Source organism: Scatophagus argus, chromosome 9, assembly GCF_020382885.2.
Source record: "Scatophagus argus isolate fScaArg1 chromosome 9, fScaArg1.pri, whole genome shotgun sequence".
Lineage (NCBI taxonomy): Eukaryota > Metazoa > Chordata > Actinopteri > Scatophagidae > Scatophagus > Scatophagus argus.
The window spans coordinates 17,247,227-17,266,091 of record NC_058501.1 but is presented as its reverse complement, the minus strand read 5'-3'; the positions used below and the strand labels follow the sequence as shown (position 1 = coordinate 17,266,091).

General features: G+C 44.8%; 1 protein-coding gene across 3 annotated transcripts; it reads right to left on the bottom strand.

The window, feature by feature from the left end:
- Positions 1–6,346: 6,346 nt before the first annotated feature.
- On the bottom strand, positions 6,347–18,007 carry atn1 (atrophin 1). 3 transcript variants are annotated; one of them, XM_046399127.1, is made up of 10 exons: positions 17,762–18,007; positions 15,764–15,900; positions 14,819–14,920; positions 14,321–14,440; positions 11,308–14,156; positions 10,913–11,129; positions 9,204–10,770; positions 7,924–8,091; positions 7,570–7,750; positions 6,347–7,109 (listed from the first exon to the last, which is right to left on the bottom strand). In XM_046399127.1, exons 2-10 carry the CDS (start codon positions 15,788–15,790, stop codon positions 7,076–7,078), a joined length of 5,265 nt encoding a protein of 1,754 aa, XP_046255083.1. In that variant the 5' UTR covers positions 15,791–15,900; positions 17,762–18,007; the 3' UTR covers positions 6,347–7,075. The 3 variants fall into 3 exon arrangements, with proteins under 3 accessions (XP_046255083.1, XP_046255085.1, XP_046255084.1); XM_046399129.1 differs by having other exon boundaries at positions 7,948–8,091; XM_046399128.1 differs by having other exon boundaries at positions 7,924–8,088.
- Between the last annotated feature and the right edge of the window lie 858 nt (positions 18,008–18,865).

The window sequence follows — 18,865 nt, the reverse complement described above, 5'->3', positions numbered from 1 at the left end:
AACAGCATTTCATTCACAATTTTCTGGCCACAGTACTTGGCAGTACACACCATAGTATTTTATGTACCGAGTATGTGCTGCTTTTCTGAGAACTGAGAGAACACTCCTTCAGTAGCCTTCTTAGAGTCAAGATATTCAAAACATGAGGGTAATCCTTTGACCTCAGTGGTACTGAGGATATAAAAATATACTGAAGGAAGTGACAATGTATTGATTTTGCTTTTTATGTTTATATTATTTCTTGATTATAATATTTTTGTAGTTTTATTTTAATGGATGATTGACTGTACTTTTCTCCATTCCTATAATGTCTACTTTAGCAGTATTTTGTTTGTAAAAAATAATCTTATTCCACATTGTCTGGCAGGATCAAGACCAGCTCCTCATTTAGAGATATTCCCAAAACACAACTTGGTATCTTTTCAATCTTTCCACTATGATTTATAGTAAATTTGTGTTGCTTTGAACTGTATGCAGCGGCACAGCATGAGTTTGTATTTGCTGACCCGCCCATAGCTCATTTAAGAGTTAAAAGGGGTATCTTAAAAATTAATAAACTGTCTAAAAGGAACACAAATATAACAGATAATCTGCATATAAAATTCTGCTCAAAGGTCCTTTAGAAGAAAATATGATCACACATATAAATTCTTCATGATTTATATTTGATTGTCTTTCCACACACACAACAGGCTTTTTTCACAGCAGACATTTTGACTGGGAAAGCATAGTTTTTAATATTAACATTAACAATGGCTCCCAGGAAGGTGTGAAAACATGAGCCGACACGTTTTAACCAATTAAACATTTTAGCCCGTGGACCTTTAAACTTAATCTTTCTAAACGGCCTGCTGGATAACCACACGATGGATTTTCGTGGACTGCGGGGGGAAAGCCACCGGCCGTGTCCCTTCTGGTGGAAGGTTTATCTGTCGGGCCCAGTTAGGGGTGGGAGTTATGAGTTTAGGCAGAGAGTGAAACAGGTGGTTGAAGGAGCACAGATCCAAAAGCACAGCAGTATTAAGTATGAATAAATTTCAACTTTTCAGCTTCTGGGAGGCGGACTGGTAGCACACTGTTTGTCCTGGCTGATGGTGCATGCAGTAACGCCCAAATTCACTGGCTGGTTTGGCAGATACATTTATGACTGTTAATATATATATATATTTCTCCTAAAAGTTGTAGTTCTTCGCTGTAGTTGTGGACAGCACTTTGGCCGGGACTTTTAGTTCCTGCAGGCGTTTTTAACATAAGACATTTTTGATTTGTCACAGTAGGAAAAACAAGAAGTGTAAATGAACAAATGAATGATGGCTGAATTCCATTTAGTTGTTTCAGTTTCAGAGTCCCAGTTCTGTGCATTCTGGCTTACTGGCACGCACTCAAATACTGTGAAGCCATCATAAACATTTTTCACGCCACATGTGATTTTTCTACTATGACAAATGAAAATGTCAGCCAGAAAAAGGCCCACTTAGGGTACAGCTTCAGCAAGCTTTTTGCTCTTTCAGAGTGACGATGTATAAAGTGTGGAAGAAGACCTTTGAGATGAACCGGAGCACCAACTGTGAGCCAGGCAGGGTAGGCAGGGCCTCACCAGAGTTCGAAATAAATGTTGAGATTACGTGACAATTGTACTTCTTCCTATTCACAATTTTATGAATTGCGTTCAGACCGCATTTTTGTTTTGAAAGCTTTCAGAGCTGATCGTGAAATGTCCTCTTTCCTCCCAGACAGGTTTGTGACATAGTTTTATAACTTCATCTTTCTCAACAAAATCACTATTACACAGCAACCAGATCTGTTAGCTGTAGGCTTACCTGTAACTCATGGCAGACACTGTGATATCACAGTTTAGTCTGCTATAAGTAAGAAGTTCTTGGTGTAATCCAGAAAATTGGCTTAAAATATTAAATGCAGAAGTACGCAGTATAGAAATATGACACCTGTGACTGCTATGCTCTTATCATATCATTAAATTATTATGACTCACGCTTTAATATAAAAGGAGGATTCCAGTGTTGTAGTTGGCTGAGGTGGAGTTACTTTTTTAATGATTTGTGTTAAAACTACAGGACTGCAACTAATGACATGCTGATTGTTTCCCTCATTGATCAGTTCATTTCCCAGTGCTCAAAGTCACATCTTTGCAACGCTTTGCTTTGTCCAAACCTCAAATTGAAATAATTAAAAGGAAACCGATTAACCCCCTAATTGTTTCAGCTGCAGTTAAACTGAGTCATTTAATTTATAACAAATAATCATATATTGTGAGCTGAAAAAATGTTTTATTTGAAAAGTAATAACTAACTAAAGCTTTTAGATAAATATAGTAAAGTAAAATACTCGACTTTCCCTTTGGGGCAGAAGTACTGTGTGGCATTAAAGGAAAACACTCAAGAAAAGAACAAGTACCTCAAAACTGTAAAGCTCAGTACTTGAGTTACTTTCCACCACTGGTGCTAAATTGTTACCACCCTCACGTACATTTGCAGTAGTAGCAGAGGTAGAATTGAATATTTTGTCCTATAAATGGTAAAAACATGACATTTAATTGTAACATAACATTTAATGTTCTCATTTGCAGGTAAAAGTATTGAAGTTTAGTTTAGTTACACAGTGCTAACTGTCTTTGCAGAGCTCATTGTGATTAGGTCCCGGTTCAAGGAGCCAGTGCACACATTTCAATGGCCTTTTTCAGTCCTCACATTCCTTTTTCGGGTGTCAGCCAGTCTGATTCTTGAGATGCTGATAATGACTCTGCTAAGTGGACAGCACCTACACTTCATTCATGTCTCATAATGTTGCCGAACATCTTGTTGAACTGGATTATTATTTCAGGGTGCGCTCACTTTGTTGGAGAAAGAGTTCCTGAGAGCTCTCATGTACATTGCAGGTGCTCGGTGCAATAAACCACTCGTGACAAGAGCGCAGAATGATGACACACAATATCTCTTTGAAATTGAAAAATCTGGATTCAAATAAAGATGAATGATGTGCAGGCGCTCTGTTCTCTCCGAGTGTTACTCACCTCTGGCTATATGAAGAACTTATGAGGCGAATGACTACTTAAGTGTGCCTGTAGTGGAGAAGATCTTAGTGTATAATTTTACAATCCGGTCTGGAGCTTCTCAGCTGTTTGTTTGAATGGTTAAGAAAATACCAGAGACGGTACACTGAATCTCCATAAGGGCAATGTGCTTCCCATTAACTCTGTGGCTAAAGGGCTCCCTTGCTCTTTGTTCCCTTTAAATGGGTACATGATGTTTCAGGTATCTGAGGGAACAAATATATTGGCTGAAAACATCCTACTATCATATGAGGTTTTTGTTTGGTAAATCTATCTTTTTCTGCATTTCATTCTCATTATACATGAAACAACATGTGATTATTGTTATATATATGTATATATATATATATATATGTATATACAGCCTGTAGTGCAGTGCAACACTTCTTTCAACCCTTGTGAGCTTTTGATTGAAATATTGGTGATTCGGACTGATTGTGGATTGAATGCATCAGCATCAAAAGCCTTCTTTCGTTATCTGCCGCTGTCATCCTCAGCACAAATCCAGCAGCAAATCACATTTACCAAAATATTCCCTCAATTTCATAAATATTCAGTTAATATTCTGTGTGTCCACGTTGGCTTTAATAACAACTTTTCACTACGTTCCAACCCAACATTGTGTTTGATGCCAACAGAAGCTTTACCGCAGTTAATGATCCTCAAAGTGGTCGAGTTTCTTCGAGGATGAAGAAACTTCTGTGCCTTTAACTTTCTAACACTCGTCTGTTTCAGTTTCTATTAGAGAAAAACACCTTAAAAGCCTAATTTGCTTATTTCTCCTCATGATTCTGGATCTGAGTGTTTTTGTGCTCAACCTTGGATTAAAAAATACTCCATACGGCTTCACAGATATCAGCAATGGACTCTGAGGGGCAAGGATGAAAAAATATACATGGGGTAGTTATGAAGAAACAGACCAAAATCCTGACAAAGATTTTAATTATTTTATTGTGTGACTCCAGTTAAAGCCACTACACCTCTGTAATAATAATATTCATAAAAAACACATGCAGAGAACAATCCACTGTTTAACCATTTAGGGACATACAGAGGTCAGCTCATTTTCTAGCACACAGGGCAGCTTAACTGCTGCTGCATCAGGTCTTCTCCACTGGAGGAGCACTCTGGTGGACACTTTATCTTGTTTTATCCACCAAAGGGGCGACCAAAAGGGCACTTTTGGCACCACTGACAAACACTATAAACTACTGACCATAAAAGATGAATGAGAGCAAGATTTGGTTGCAACCAAAGAATACCAGGTTCTCACCCAAAGATTTCATCCATTGTTTTTCTAATTGTGGAATATTTTTTAAGACCCATCGGACCATCTTTTCCAGGCTGTGAGCGAGTGAGCAAGAGGTTGGAAGAGACTGATTGTACGGGTGACAGGAAGTGAAAAAGGCAAAGGGAATCTGCTCTCAGCCAGCACATGTGTCACATTGCGGTTTGTCTGTTGGTGCTGTTGGTGGAGATGACACGCCTGTAGATGAATGAAATGTTGGAGGATTTGCTCAAGCAGAGGTTTCATTGTCCAGTGTGAGTGTCTCTTCGTGCCACAGGACAAACGTACTGCATCTAACTGAATAAAACAAACAGAGGAGCCACATTGTAAAATTGCAAGAAGGTGACAGCTTCATATTCACTTGTTTTGTATGTCTTCTCATAAAACATGAAGGAGTTTTGATATTGTTTTTGATGTACTTTAGATTCAACAACAGTACAATACAATACAGCTTGTCTGAGCTTCACATCATGTAGTCTGCATGCTAAGTGTTTGGTCATGTTTATTTTGGAGTTCAGGGGAAGGAGTACAAATAATTCGGGAGCATTTAAACTTTATTAGGCTTGTATGACTTTGGCATAAAAACAGATAAAACCTAGGCCTGATTAGATGAGAGGATGACTTTAATCATCGTAAATAATATCTGTTGATCTGTGCCTTGTTTGTTTAATCCATGCAAATTGCTATCATATGTGGGACCAAAAGTGATGGCAAATTAATCGTAGTGTTTACAGTCTTGCTGCTGCCAGATTGGTGTCTGTCACCAATGACAGTACAATTAATTACGCATAATTTCATAAACCACAGGGATGTACTTGGAAGTCCTGTGATTTAAAACTTATCTGACACTGTGCATCTTCCTGAAGCACTAAACTATTCATATCTGGCACTAAAAGTAGGTCATGGAAGAATAAAAATTATTTGGAAAAACAGCTGCTAATAATAACCTTGATTTTACATAGAAAATTATCCCCCAATAAAAGACTGTACTAATAATATCAGGCCTATATGAAATGCAGTTCTCAAACGTCTTTTATCTTTCATCCACACCTTTCACAACATCCTGAGAAAAGACTGATGAAGTGCTAAGAATATCCCACAGATGTGTTGTCACCAGAGGGGAAAATCAGATTTGTCCTGCTAGAAGATACTTTACATTATGTTGACACACTTCCTCAAGGTGACTTTCATTGACACACAACCTACATACCAACTCACAGACATGCACTATAAGGTATATATTTCACATACTTCAGCATGCCTCACAGCCAGTATGACTATCCCGACCGTCAACGCCACATGGGTGCGATGAGTTTATTTATTTTGCAGAAGAAAAAGAAAAGGGATGCAGACTTAAGGCATGTGGAGAACCATGTAAGACAATTTAAAAAGACAGAATGCATTATTGTAGCAAAAGATTTAAACCATGCACTGCTGTTAAGTTTGTTCGACCAGATCTACGTGTCCCCAAATCAGTGATCCATGCCCGTTTGAAGGAGATTCCTCCAGACGGACATGGTGAGAACACACACAGCCCCGAGCCTTCAGCAGCGTCTGTAAATCAAACTCTCACAGCTCCTCCTTTCTTTCTTCTTTTCCATTTCACTCTTTATATTTTTTTCTTTCCTTTTCATTTTTACAGTGCAGTAAGGAATGCTCGCTCTACAGGGTGGCTGGTGTTCAGTGGAGCGACTCAACTCCCATGTCTCACACTCATCCCATGTGTCTCCTATTAGCTACACTCACCAAGAGGGGAGGAGGAGGAGGAGGAGGAGGAGGAGGAGGAGGGACAGACCGATGAGGAGAAAGAGAGGGGAGTAAGAAAGAGAGAAAAGTGTGGGGGGTGGGGTGGGGGGAGGAGAGTGAGGAATTTGATATGCTTTGTGCATGAGTGACTTGTATAAAACAAAGAGAGGGCAAATAGTATGAATGTATGTTGGGAGGGAGAACTGTGTGAACACGAATACGCAAGAGACTAGCAAAAAAGATTATAATTTATTTCCAGATTTTTTTGCCTTCATTTGCATCTTGTTTCACAAGGTAAATTGAAAATAAAAAATAAAAATAAAAACCGACTGCCATACCATGAAAATGTAAAAAAATAATACAAATAATATGTACTGTATATATAATTATATCATTATCAACAAACAGACAACATTAATCATAATAACAATACTATTGATCATAAACATAACACTAAATTGCTGGTCTCATGCATATAGAACACCCCTCAGATACAAAAGAGGGGGGGGATTACTAAAAATAGAACCAAAAGTTCCACCAGTTCAGAATAAGCGCCTAAGCTACATGCAATGACAGAAAAGAGACTCATGTACACATTCCTTCTGGCGTCAAGTATTTTACACATACTGTACTTCACTATTGCCGCCCCCATCTAATAAACTGTACAGAGCGTGAAACGAAACCGGACTGGAGTTTGAGAACATTACGCAGGGAAGCGCTGGAGTCTGGACCTTCACTGTGGTGCGGTTAGCAAGGACAGTGTGCAACAGTTTTACATTCTCCTCCATCTTTCGTTGATCGCTCACAATCTTCTTGTTTCCTTCAGTGAATTCCCCCGTCCATTAGTCCTGCTTTTTCGCTTTGAGTCCTTCTTCGTTTTCAGTGCTTTTGTTTGTTTTGCGTTGTTTGTTTAATTTTGCACACGTTCTCCCACCGTTTTCTCCATGCTGCTCTTTGTCGTGTCCCCTCCCTCACAGGGTCTTGTCACTTTCTTTCTTCAGGTGACTAAAAAAGTTCAAAGGAGTGACAATGTTAGAGTGCAATTTAAAGGCTGAACAGATGTCAGAGCTGGGGATGGTGTCCAACGTCATCACAGATGGCTACAGAGTGTTGCTTTTACGATTTTGGGGGGTGCATTTTTAAAGTTTCATTTGGATCCAGACGGGTTAAATATGTAGAGGTTATGCACATTTTTCAGCCTTTATGAGTAAAGAAAACACGCCTTGCCCCATCCGGGAAAGCTACTTTCATTATTTGAGATTCATAGTAATTTTACCAGCGTTCTGCAACTGGTCAGCAACTTTTATCTAATGGGCAGTTTATTGTCATGCCCAAGGCTACCAAATGTGATGGACAGTTTTCACAATTTTATAAAAAAACACATTATTAATTAATTCCAATCAGCAGATGAATCAATCTTACAGAACAGTTGACACACACACACACACACACACAGTGCCTGTACCTGTAATACTCGTCCTGGGTGAGGGAGTGGTGGTGATGGTGGTGGATCCACTGCTGTTCCAGGGCCAGTCTCTGGATCTGCAGCTCTGCGCTCTGGGCCTGCTGCATGGCCTGGAGCTGATGGGCTGCTGACATGGGACCAGTGAGGGAGGACGGCTGGGGCAGGTCACGGAAAGGAGCACCTGTGAACAAAACAGACAAAGAGGAGGAACAGGTGCAAGAGCGGGGGCGAACAGAAGAAGGAAGGAGGGGAAGGAGCACTGAGGTCAATCATCTTCATCATGTTCCAAAAGTCTCTTCATAAACTTTCAGCACTGTGGAGTTTTTAAGAGAGAAAATAAAACTGAACAAGTACATGGACGAGGAGTCTTCTCCTCACCGAACAGCTGTTGGCGGAGCACCTCGCTGTCAGTGAGGGGGTGAGCCAGGATTGGGGTGCCTAGTGTTGTTCCTGGGTAAGGGAGGCGTGCCAAAGGAGACCCCGACGCCAACGGGTCCATCAGGGGGTGAACCCCACCCGCTGCTGGTTGCCAGTGATGTAATAGGAAATACAGGAGATATTCAATAAGAGTCAAAGCATTGAATGTAAAACAAAGACGATGCACATGGCATGAAAAAGTATTAATGCTACATTTAATTCAATTTTGTCTTCTTGGTTACACATATACAGCAAAGACAGCTGAATAAAGTCCAAGAAGAAAAATGCAACATAGATTGAGTGAAAATAATTACTTGACACAAATAAATTAAATACATTGCATACAAGCACAGGAAAGTGTAAAAATAAGTTTTCTGTTGCACACTACTTCTGGAAAAAATGTTAATGTGCCATGTGTATAAACAACTATAAAAGTGAAATGCAAATATTAATAAGCACATATAATCTTTAAATATGAATAAATTCTTTAAAGAGACAAAAGATGTCTTCTTTGTTGTACATTTTCTTTTGATTGGTGTTACCAAACTGAGATCCAAGTAAACAAAAAAAAAACTGAACCTGAAAAAATGGGTCAGACGTCTCACAGAAAACTATGACTCTAAATGCTGAGCTACCCTACAAAACGATTCATAATCACAAAATCAGTTAAAGGACAGCACTGGTATTACTCTTTGTTCTTCTTACTGCTTCCCATGAAAAGACAAATAAAATTAGTGTGTTTCACAATACTTTTCTAACTCCATGCAGTGTATGTTGCAATCAACTCCTATTAAATTTATTTCTAGTGAAGATCTTTAACACATGCATCACAAATATATATTTGTATTTTTAAAAAAGGCCTCGTAATCTCCATCCAAAACGTCTGGGCACCGTAGCTTTAAAGTAATGTTACTAAAAGATGAGTAAACAGATCATTTGTTTGGGATTTTTTTCAGTTGTGGATTGAGACACATTTGGTGTGTCAGCCACACATAGACTGCAGCACAGTGTAAGTGTGATTGACTCAAAATAAACTACAGTGCCTATGTTCATCATAAAGGAATATGTCATCCAGTGCAATATTGTGGTTCTACTGGGATATCAATAGTTATCTATGGTCTACAGACTATATCACTAGCCTTATCATTTAATGTCTTAGTACACAGTACAAGTATGCAGATGCTGAGAATGACAGCATTGTTAGTAGCAGTGGGTACCTGTGTCTTGCTGGTGCAGGTGAAGATGTGAGTGGATGTGTGAATGCTGGTGATGATGAGGTGTCACGTTTAGCATTTGAAGACGTCCCAGATTCTCTCCTCCACTTCCTCCACTTGTGCCCCCTCCACTTCCCCCTCCTCCTGCTCCTCCACCACTTCCTCCCCTTTCTCTCTCCCTTTCTCTTTCTCGCTCTCTGTCCCCAAACGCCGGCAAAGTTGCTCTGTCTCTCTCCCTCTCTCGCTCTCTTTCTCCACTCCTATCTCGCTCATAAGAGGCAGGGGAGCGACTGGGAGTGGGGTAAGACTCAGGGGGAGCGGCTGGCGCAGGGGCTGGTGGCAGATGAGAGGACAGGGAGGTGGGGAAAGAAGAATGAGGGACTGGGTGATGAAGTGAGGGGGCACTGGAGGTCGGCGGAGCAGTTGGAGGAGGAGCAGGGGGAGGAGGAGGAGCTGGGCCTGCTGGGGCTGGTGGGGCAGCTGGTGGTGCTGATGATGGGTGAGAGGGGAGAGAGGGTGGGAGGAGGGATGCAGGGGGTGGATTGGACAGGGACTGAGGGGCAGGAGGGTTGGGTGGTCGAGTTACTGGTGCCAGAGATGGGTTCTGGAGGTGAGGAGGGCCAGTCGGGGCTGATGGAGGAGGAGTGCCATAGAGTGACACCTCATTAGCCCCTGCAGCACCTCCTCCAAGGAGCAGGGAGTGTGCATGCGCATGTGCGTGTGCGTGTGCGTGTGCATGTGCATGAGCGTGTGCATGTGCATGTGCTTGGGCATTGGCATGGGCATGGGCATGATGAGAATGAGAGTGAGCAAGAGCAAGAGCTGCAGGATCAGGTATGGACCCTGGCGGATATACCCGCTCATCACTCTTAAATTCAAATCCTGGCTTTATTCGATCTCGATGTGCAGCCACTGCATGCGGAAAGCCAACTCCTCCTAACCCTGCACCCCCAATTCCACCAGGTACTGGGCCTCCTGCCACTCCAGCATGGCCTCCAACACCTGGACCACCTTCAAGGCTGCCACCATACAAAAAGCCCAGGATGGCCGCAGCTGTAGCTGCATCAGTAGGCAGGTGATGTGGGTGGCCTAAAGCATGATTCTGAAACTGAGGAAGGAAGAATGAGGGGTGGACGTGAGGGTGGCCGTGGTGAACCTGCGGATGGTGTGCCTGGGCACGACTTGCTGCCCCTAGTGGAGACATAGCATGAGGGCGAGCATACTCGCTCAGAGTTCTCAGCGCTGGGGTGTCAGGGCCCAGATATGGACCTCCTAAACCTATTCCCAGGGCTCCTTGTGGGCCAACCATTGTTGCTGCCCCACCCATGGATGGCAGGAGGAGGGAGTGGGGGATGGAGTGAGCGAGGGAGGGGTGAAGATGGTGTGTTGGAGGAAGGTGAGCATGCGGATTTGAGGGATGATGCTGGGGGTGAGGGGGAGGGTGGGAGACAGAGTTGCCCGAGGAAGACGAGGAAGAAGATGAAGGGTCGAGGATAATAGAGGATGAGGAGGGGAAGAAGAGAGAGGAGCTCTGGCGACCCCCTCCAGCAGCGTTGACATCCTTCTGCTGCTGCAGAGAAAAAAGTAAAAGATAGTAAATCACATCTGCCCTGATCTGCCCTACTCCCCACCCATTAAAGCGATCAATTTAATCTACATCTAATCCATTAAATCTGACACACTACATGATTATCGCTCTCAAATGAGCACACCTGTAGATGTCGATCCAGTTCCCTCTCACGCTCACGCTCCCTCTCTCGTTCCCTCTCTTTTTCTCTTAGGTCTCTGGCCCGCTGCTCGACCTCCCTACGTGCTCTTTCAATCACCTCATTTCTCTTCTTCCACAGTTTGGAGCCGTCCAGCGGGACAAAGAGAACATCACTGCGGGCACAGGAATTCCCACTGCCACGGTCAAGAACCTTGTGAAACCTAGACATGAGTGACACAGCAGTGTAGTATCATTATCATTATCACAACCATCAGGAGTCAGAATCACCATCATAACAGTTACCATTATTGTTAATTACATCTGATCACATAAAGAGGAACTGAACTGAGTGTCACACTGACAATCTCAAATGGGATGATCATGTTACTTTGACTTTACCGTGCTGACTGGCTGGCGTGGATGGGAATGTCTACAGGTTTGGGTTCAGGAGAGGGGCTTCTCAACACGGGTGGTGGGCTTTCACTTTCTTCCCTGTCCTCTATTGGTTCCTCTTTGATAACAGGTGTTGGCGGTGGGACTGAATCTGAATGTCCGTCTCCACCAGGGAGAGAAGAACTAGAAGCAGAGGTTGAAATGCTGTTGCTGTTGGCTGAGTTACTAAGAGGTGGAGGTCCTTTTGAGACATTTTGAGGTGAGAGTGATTGTGAGTTGGTATTGCTGCTATTGGGTGCGCTACTGTTGCTATTGCTGTTGGTCATGTTATTTCCACTGTTCCCATTGGAGTGGTATGTTCCACTGAATGGAGGGTGGCTGGTCAAAGTGCCATGGAAAGGAGAGGGACGACATCCCGGAGAACAGCTGGATGACACACCTGGCCCCGGAAGTGGCATATTGGGGCCAGAGGAGGAGCCAGGGGGAAAAGATGAGAAGCCTCCCATCTGATTAGTGGATGGGCTGGGTAATGGAGATAGAGGTGTTGGAGGAGTCTGGCCTGAGGACTGGTAGTGTGATGGACGTACATTCGTAGCTATGCCAGATGGGGGGGGCTGGGTGTGGGAGGTCTGAGGTGGGGGTAGAGTTGGCTGAGGTGGTGGAGGGGGATAAGGAGCATTCGGAGGATGTCCATGATGGCTGGAAGAGGAGGAAGGAGAGAGTGCAGGAGGTTGATTTAGACCTCCACGGTTTTGGTACAGAGCAGGCTCTCGCAGGTTTGAGTCTCTCTCTCTGTCTCTGGGCCCGGACTGGTAGTGGGGGTGAGGAGGATGGGGGTGATGGGTTCCTCCAGGCCCTGAAAATTCTCGTCCCAGGTTTGGTGTCACCCCGGGGGGGCTGAGGTACTCTCGATTTGTGCCAGTGGGAGGAGGCGCCCCAGCAGGAAACTCTTTTCCTCCCGTGGATGGATATTCTCTGTGAAAGTGGTCTGCTCCAGACGAGGGGGTTTGTGTCTGGTCCATGGGAGGAGGGAAGTCTCGGTTGGATGAATTTGGGGGATGTGGATGGGGTTGTGGGGGCAGGGAGGAATGAGCAGTGTGACTGGGGTTGTTTTGGGGTGATGCAGGTGGGTCTCGGTTCAGCATGGGGGTGACAGGTAGCCCACTGGTTGAACTTGGGGGGTTTCCCTGGGGGATAGAGGTGTTTGGGTTACTGTTGCCTACAACCTCTCTTGTCTGGCCCCCAAACTCACCCCATCTACCTCCATCTTTGTCTCTGGGATGCCCCCCTCCAGTTCCATTGGGGCCAAAGTCTCTACTCTGGTTTTGGTTTGGAAGAGGGAACTCCCTCCCTGCATCACGCTCCCTTTCCCTTTCCCGCTCTCTCTCTCTAAAAGCTGGACCAAAGTCTCTTCTTTCAGGACCCAAGTTGGGTCCATCTCTCCCAGAAGCTTGGAACTCCCGGTTCTGACCCACTGAAAGACCCCCAAACTCTCTGCCTTGGATACTGTTGGAACCAGCCATCCCACCACAAGCACTATTACTATTACCCCCACTACTATTGTTGTTGCTGTTGCCAATGGGAGCAGAGAACTCCCTGTTGATCTCTCTCCCCCCACACTCCCCCCTCACTCCTCTCTCCCTCTCTCCTGCGGCCCCCCTCTCTCTGTCCCCTCCCCCTCCAGTGTACCTGGGAAGGTACTCTCTGTGGGGGTGGGGGTGGGGATGGGGGAGGTAAGAGGGGTGGGAGGAGGAGTGGCGAGAGGATGGAGGGTTGTAAACAGAGGGAAGCTGCTGCTGCTGCACTGGGGGTTGGTGCTGTGGTTGGTGTGGGTGGTGGTTTCCAGGGTAACGGGTGTAGCCCCAGCTCCCCTGGCATCCAGTTGCTGAGCCACCCTGCCAGCTGGTGGAGCTGTAGTGGTGAGGGTGGGTGGAGGGCTGGGTCTGAGGCTGGGACTGGGACTGTGTCTGTGGGCCAGTCTGTGGCAACAGAGAAGGAGGAGTGGACTGAGCCTTGTCCAGGAGTTTGTCTGCCTTTTCTATTTTGTCTCTTTCTGTCTTAACCTCAGCAGGCAGGTTTTGTCCCCCAAGCTCCAGGGGCTTGAGAGCAGGTGGAGGAGGAAGAGGAGGGGGCAAAGAGTGAGGAATGTTGGGACTGTTGTGGGAGAAATCTCCTCCCGAGATAGTTGTCTTGGTCACACACTGAGGGCTGGCTTTGGAGTTCATTCTGCTGCTACTGAGTGCAGCGTCGACACCTGTCGGTCCGCCATAGTCAACTTTACACATCAGTTTGGAGTCCAGGGAGAAATAAGACTTCCTCCCACTATTGCTGTCGTTCGATGAATCTCCTGCTCCACGGAGAGTGGGAGTCAGACCAGAAGAAGAGCATGGAGTGGATGGGGGCTTGAGAGACGGACAGTCTTCAATTCGTGCATCCACGTCCCGCTTTTCTCCATCTCCACAGGACATCTCCTCCCCTCTCCCCTCTCGTAGCACCCTCCTATCCTCTCCTGCCGCCTTTCCTGCTCCTCCCTCCTTGGCTTTCTCCCGTTCTCTCTCTCCTTGCTTTGGTGAGTCAGGCCCATCAGAATCAGAGTCCAGGCTACCCAGAGGGGAAGCTGAGAGACTTGGGGATGACGAACGATTGTCCTGGTCTATATCCCGCCCACTGCTCAGACTACTGCTGCTATTGGCCAGGCTCCCTACAACTGAACTCCTACTGCCCTGGGATTGGCCATCTTCGTTGTCACTCTCACGGGATTGGCTGGCAACACAGGTTGGAGGTGGGACAGTGGAAGGAGCCGAGCTGTCAGTCGAGTGTGTTGATGTTGGAGGGTTTGGTGTAGAGGCTGAATCCTGACAAGAAAAAAAATCACACGTGGATGAGGTAAAAATTTTAACTTTATGACTGATACATTTGTATCTCTTAATAGTTTAGACAGTGTCTCTTGGATGATTTAGCTTAATCAAAGCTTTATAATTAGTCTTTATATAACAGGTTGATGAAACGCAACACAAACCTGAACTTTCTGCCTCTTTGGAGGAGACACAAGTTCCTCCCCCTCACTCTCTGATGAATCATGCCCTTGTGATCTGCGACTGAAGCGATTTCCAGCCAATTCCTCACCAGCACCTCTTTGCTAAAACAACACAAGACTTTTAATTTTGTAGTGATGCCTCTGAATCCCTAACAGGCCTACGACTGTTTTTAGAACAAAGGGATACTTGCGTGCACATGCACATGCACATGCAAAACGTCAGTGTCAAACTCGCAACATCAAAGATTTCAAAGTGCTAAGCGGTAAAACACACTATTGAACAATACTGACACTGCAAGGGTATGTGTGTGGCAATCATACTGATGACTCATACACAGACAGCACGCGCACATACACACACACACACAATTCAATATACACAGAAACAGTTCTCCATACTTCGTGACTCTTAGAATTGCATGCACACACAAAAACTTATGGCTAAAACATGAAAGGAAAGAAAAAGAGGCAGGCTCTGACCGTTTGTCTATCATTGCGTTCAGGGCGGGTGGGGCTGGGGTGTGGGCGTCTACCCCGTCTCTCCTCGCTTGCCCCCCGCCGCCGCCCACTGCGCATGGGCATCTGCAAAACCCAAAGTCCAGCAAAAGAGGAAAATATCGAAAGGAGGCAAAAAGCATTACATTTTAAAACAAGGTGGAGTTACAGGAATAAAAAGTCATAGAGAGAGGAGTAAGAGGATGTGTCGATTGTAGTGAAAAGAGAGTTAACACAAGCCAAAAGAGTTTGTTCAAGGTGGAATGTTGCAAGGGCAACAACGAGTGAGCAACGAGAATAAAAATGGGAAGGGGAGGGAGGTGAAGAGAAGAAGAAGGTATGAAAGAGAGAAGGCCAAAGGACACAGTGAAGAGAGAAATTCTTAAGCAGATTAAAGAGTGAAACATAATCGTGAATTCTCACAACCAAATAAATAATTTGAATCCTACTCACTGTGGTTATTCTAAAACTGAAAAATGATGTTCATTCCACACTCACAAATGTACTTTCAAGAACTGCAACTATTTTGTTTATTTTCAGTTAATCTGCCAGCTATTTTTACAATTAATCGATTAATTGTTTCATCTATAATGGCAAAAAATTGTGAAACACAAAAAAATTCTCAGAGCCCAAATTCAAATTTCTTCTTTTGTCGAATCGACTGTCCAAAACCCAAAGACTCCTCAAAGCTTAAATGACAAAGCAGTAAATCCTTTGAAGTTGCAACCGGAAAATGTTTGACATTTTTGCTTGAAAAATGAACGATACAAACAAAAAGTTATTAAAATAGCTGTCAACCAATTTTCTTTTGACTGACTCATCGATCAATAACCACATACTTGCAGCTCCTACCACATACAGTACAAGAATGATGCAGGCATGTTGTTCCTGACATCACAATGGGAAAAAAAATGTAGGTGTTGTTCATACCGATTCTTTGTGTGTCCGTGTTTTCATTATTTCTTCTTTAATACATCCATTTTACAACACAAGCCATTGCAGGGACTGAACTGGTTCCTGTTGCTTACTGACTGGGCTACGTGTTACACCATTAGTGTTACCAAAACCTGTAAAGAAGCATAAACAAAAAAGACATTTTAAACCGTCTTTATCTTACAGAGTCCTAGAGAGAATTTAATGAACATAAAGCAATATTGTTTGCTATCTGCACTGACAGAAGAATGCAAGGATTTATGACTTAATGAAAACATTTAAGTGTAAAACTGCAAAAGCGCTGTCAGAATATTTAAATTCACACTATATTGGCACAACTGCTTTCCACTGCGCTCAAAACAGTTTCTTCACTGCCTTGGGTCTCCACCACAGCAGCAAAAACCCACAGCCACAACAGGTTAACCCAAGGTGCTCTGGTTTGGATACAGTATAGCTGGGTGCAACAGAAACAACAAATAGGAAAAACAGAGTGGAAATGGTGCTTATTGGTAATACTGCATTTTGGATGGCAGTCTGCAAGAAGACTCCAGCAAACATCTTGGGAATATGGGACCAACCCCCCACCCTCTCCTCCTCCTCCTTCCACCTTCACCACAACAGCCCCAAACCCACAGCCACTTGTGGTTAACCTACATGACCTGGTTACAGCCAACAGAATCACATGCTTATTTATCCAGCCAACCAACCATTAGAGAAACGTACAATGTCATGATTACTTATCCATTTGGGTGTGCCCGACAACATAGGTGGACTGCTTTGCAAGGCCTCGTCCAATCCATCCATTCATTCATCTACTACTATGATGAAAAAATGGCTCATGTATATTGAATGAGGATATAAATAGTGCACACCAATGGATGAAGAAAGGATATATTTGGCCGAACAGTTAGCAGCTCTGATGCACACTGCTATGCAGTCAGAAAAATATAGTAGATACACACTGATTTTACGTGTGTGTGTGTGTGTGTCAAAGCAGACAAGCTCCCGTAAATCCTGTAGCCGCTCCACTACACATGGCTATGCATAAATTATTAGTGCATGCTGCAGTGACTGATTTAGTCAGTCTTAAGAGCAAAACCCTAACTGTCACAACCACAGTTCACACTTCATATGCATTAAAGATGGCACATGTATTTATAGGCAATGCAGTGTATGTGCACTCGTCCTAATTAACATACACATGACTAAGTTTCACACAGGAACAGAAAACATTCAGTGCCCCGTGGGTGACTGTACACATCATGAATCTCAGTTACAGGTGGTAGCTACTGGTCTGTCTGCGGTCCACTGGCAGGTCCTTGTCCATGCTCAGTAAACAAATGGGACGCAAACACACACCAGCGTTAACATCACCGGTTGGTCTGCACACGCACACACACACACACACACACAGGGACGAGCACACGCATACAGCACATGCATTATCAACAAATTGACCGCTGCATGTGATGCAAAGCAGCAGCATGCAGTTGCTGTGCTTACATCACCAGCGAGCGGGCACTGCAACGACTCTTTCTTCTTTCTTCCTGCGAATGTTATTGATACACATGCAGAGGAGAAGCGGCCAAAGCTGCTGTTACAGCCCTGCCTCAGACTACCCCGGCGGAACATAGTTCACCTACGACGGGGCGGGGGAGTCGTGTTCAGCGGCACATACATGTTCACAATCAGAATGGATGCCTGTGCAGTGCTGTTCCTTAGACGCAGGCATATCTTAAAAGAAAGATGATATGGGAATGGCGATTCCTAGCATTTCGCACCGGCTCTCTCTGCCCTTTCCTCGCTGGAATGTGGTTGCGCGTCGTGCACTCTGTTAACATTAATTCACCGGGACATAATTTAGCCATAGCGCAGGAGTATGATGATAATTAACGCACAAAGGGGGGGAAAAACGGGAGGGAGAGCACAAACGTGGCCATCAGGAATAGCTCCAAACACAGAGTATAAGCATCCATTTTTTCCCCTTCTCCTTACCTATAATATCCAGCGATGCGTGCTCTCACTCTCACTCTGCTTTTCCTTTCTCTCTCTGTTTTGTCGTTTTATGTTGCACGCTGACACGCACACCTCAGAGCCCAGGCGTCTGTCAACATGGGCTTGTGCTGGCTCATATTGCAACGGGCTCCAGTAATAACAATAATGCAGAAGAAATCTCTTTCTATTCGTTGCAGAGAAAAACAGGGGTGCCAACTGAAGACTACAAATTGATGCGTACCCTCGCCTCTTCCCCACCCCCTTTCGCCCCCTTTTTCTTTTTTTGCCCCCCCTCCCTCTCCCACCCTACCTACTCCCCCTCTTCCTCTAGGACGACTTGCACTTTTTTTTTTTTTTACACTCCTCTCCGGTTTTACAGTCACAATTTTTAGCGGAGGGGTGAGCCAGAGAGAGGGATGCACCTCGGGTGAGAGAAAGGGAGAGAGGAGAGGGCGTGATTTGCATGAGGAGAGGAGGGAGGGGGGGGAGTAGTGAGGCAGGGAGAAGGAGGAAGAGAGGCGCAGGGAGAGGGCCAAAACTCTGAAGAGGGAGGGGATCAAGAGGGAGGGTCTCTCTCTCTCTCTCTCTCTCCCCCTTGTCTCTGTTGCCGAGTCCCTCCAGAGTCACCTTTACTGTATGGAGAGGCTCTGCTTCAGACTGAATGAGTCGCTATGTGGCTTCATTTCGCGATGAGCCACAGAGAGGAGAAATGTCCTATAGGTCTTTGTTCTTAAAGGCCTCACTTGATTCAACTCCAAACAAGCCGGAAAGGTGGACAAAAGAGAAAACACATCCAGCTAATTGTCTGAGCGTTTTAATGACAGTGTCAGCGACTTAAAGAACCACCCCTCCAAACTCGTTTGGTATATTTAAGCAATTAACAAACAGACGATTAAATCCTCTGTTGTGTTGTGTGTCTGTCCAGCAGCTCCCTGTCTGTCTGTCTGGGAAAAGCTTGCAGCGGTGTGTCCACTCAAGCGGCTCTGCAGACCTCCTCCCCTCCCCTCCGCTCCGCTGCTGTCGCTCTCTCTCTCTCTCTCTCTCTCTCTCTCTTTCCCCCCCCCTCACGCAGCCCCCTGTCCCGTCTCCTATTGTGTGGTAACC

What these genes read in the sequence shown, in the direction of transcription:
- atn1 (XM_046399127.1), bottom strand. Translation starts at nt 15,790, where the DNA reads ATGAAAACACGGACACACAAAGAATCG. An exon ending in AACTGGATCGACATCTACAG is followed by an intron (nt 10,771 to 10,912) that starts GTGTGCTCATTT and finishes TTTTCTCTGCAG; the next exon opens with CAGCAGAAGGATGTCAACGC. An exon ending in ACCCAGGACGAGTATTACAG is followed by an intron (nt 7,110 to 7,569) that starts GTACAGGCACTG and finishes GAACTTTTTTAG; the next exon opens with TCACCTGAAGAAAGAAAGTG.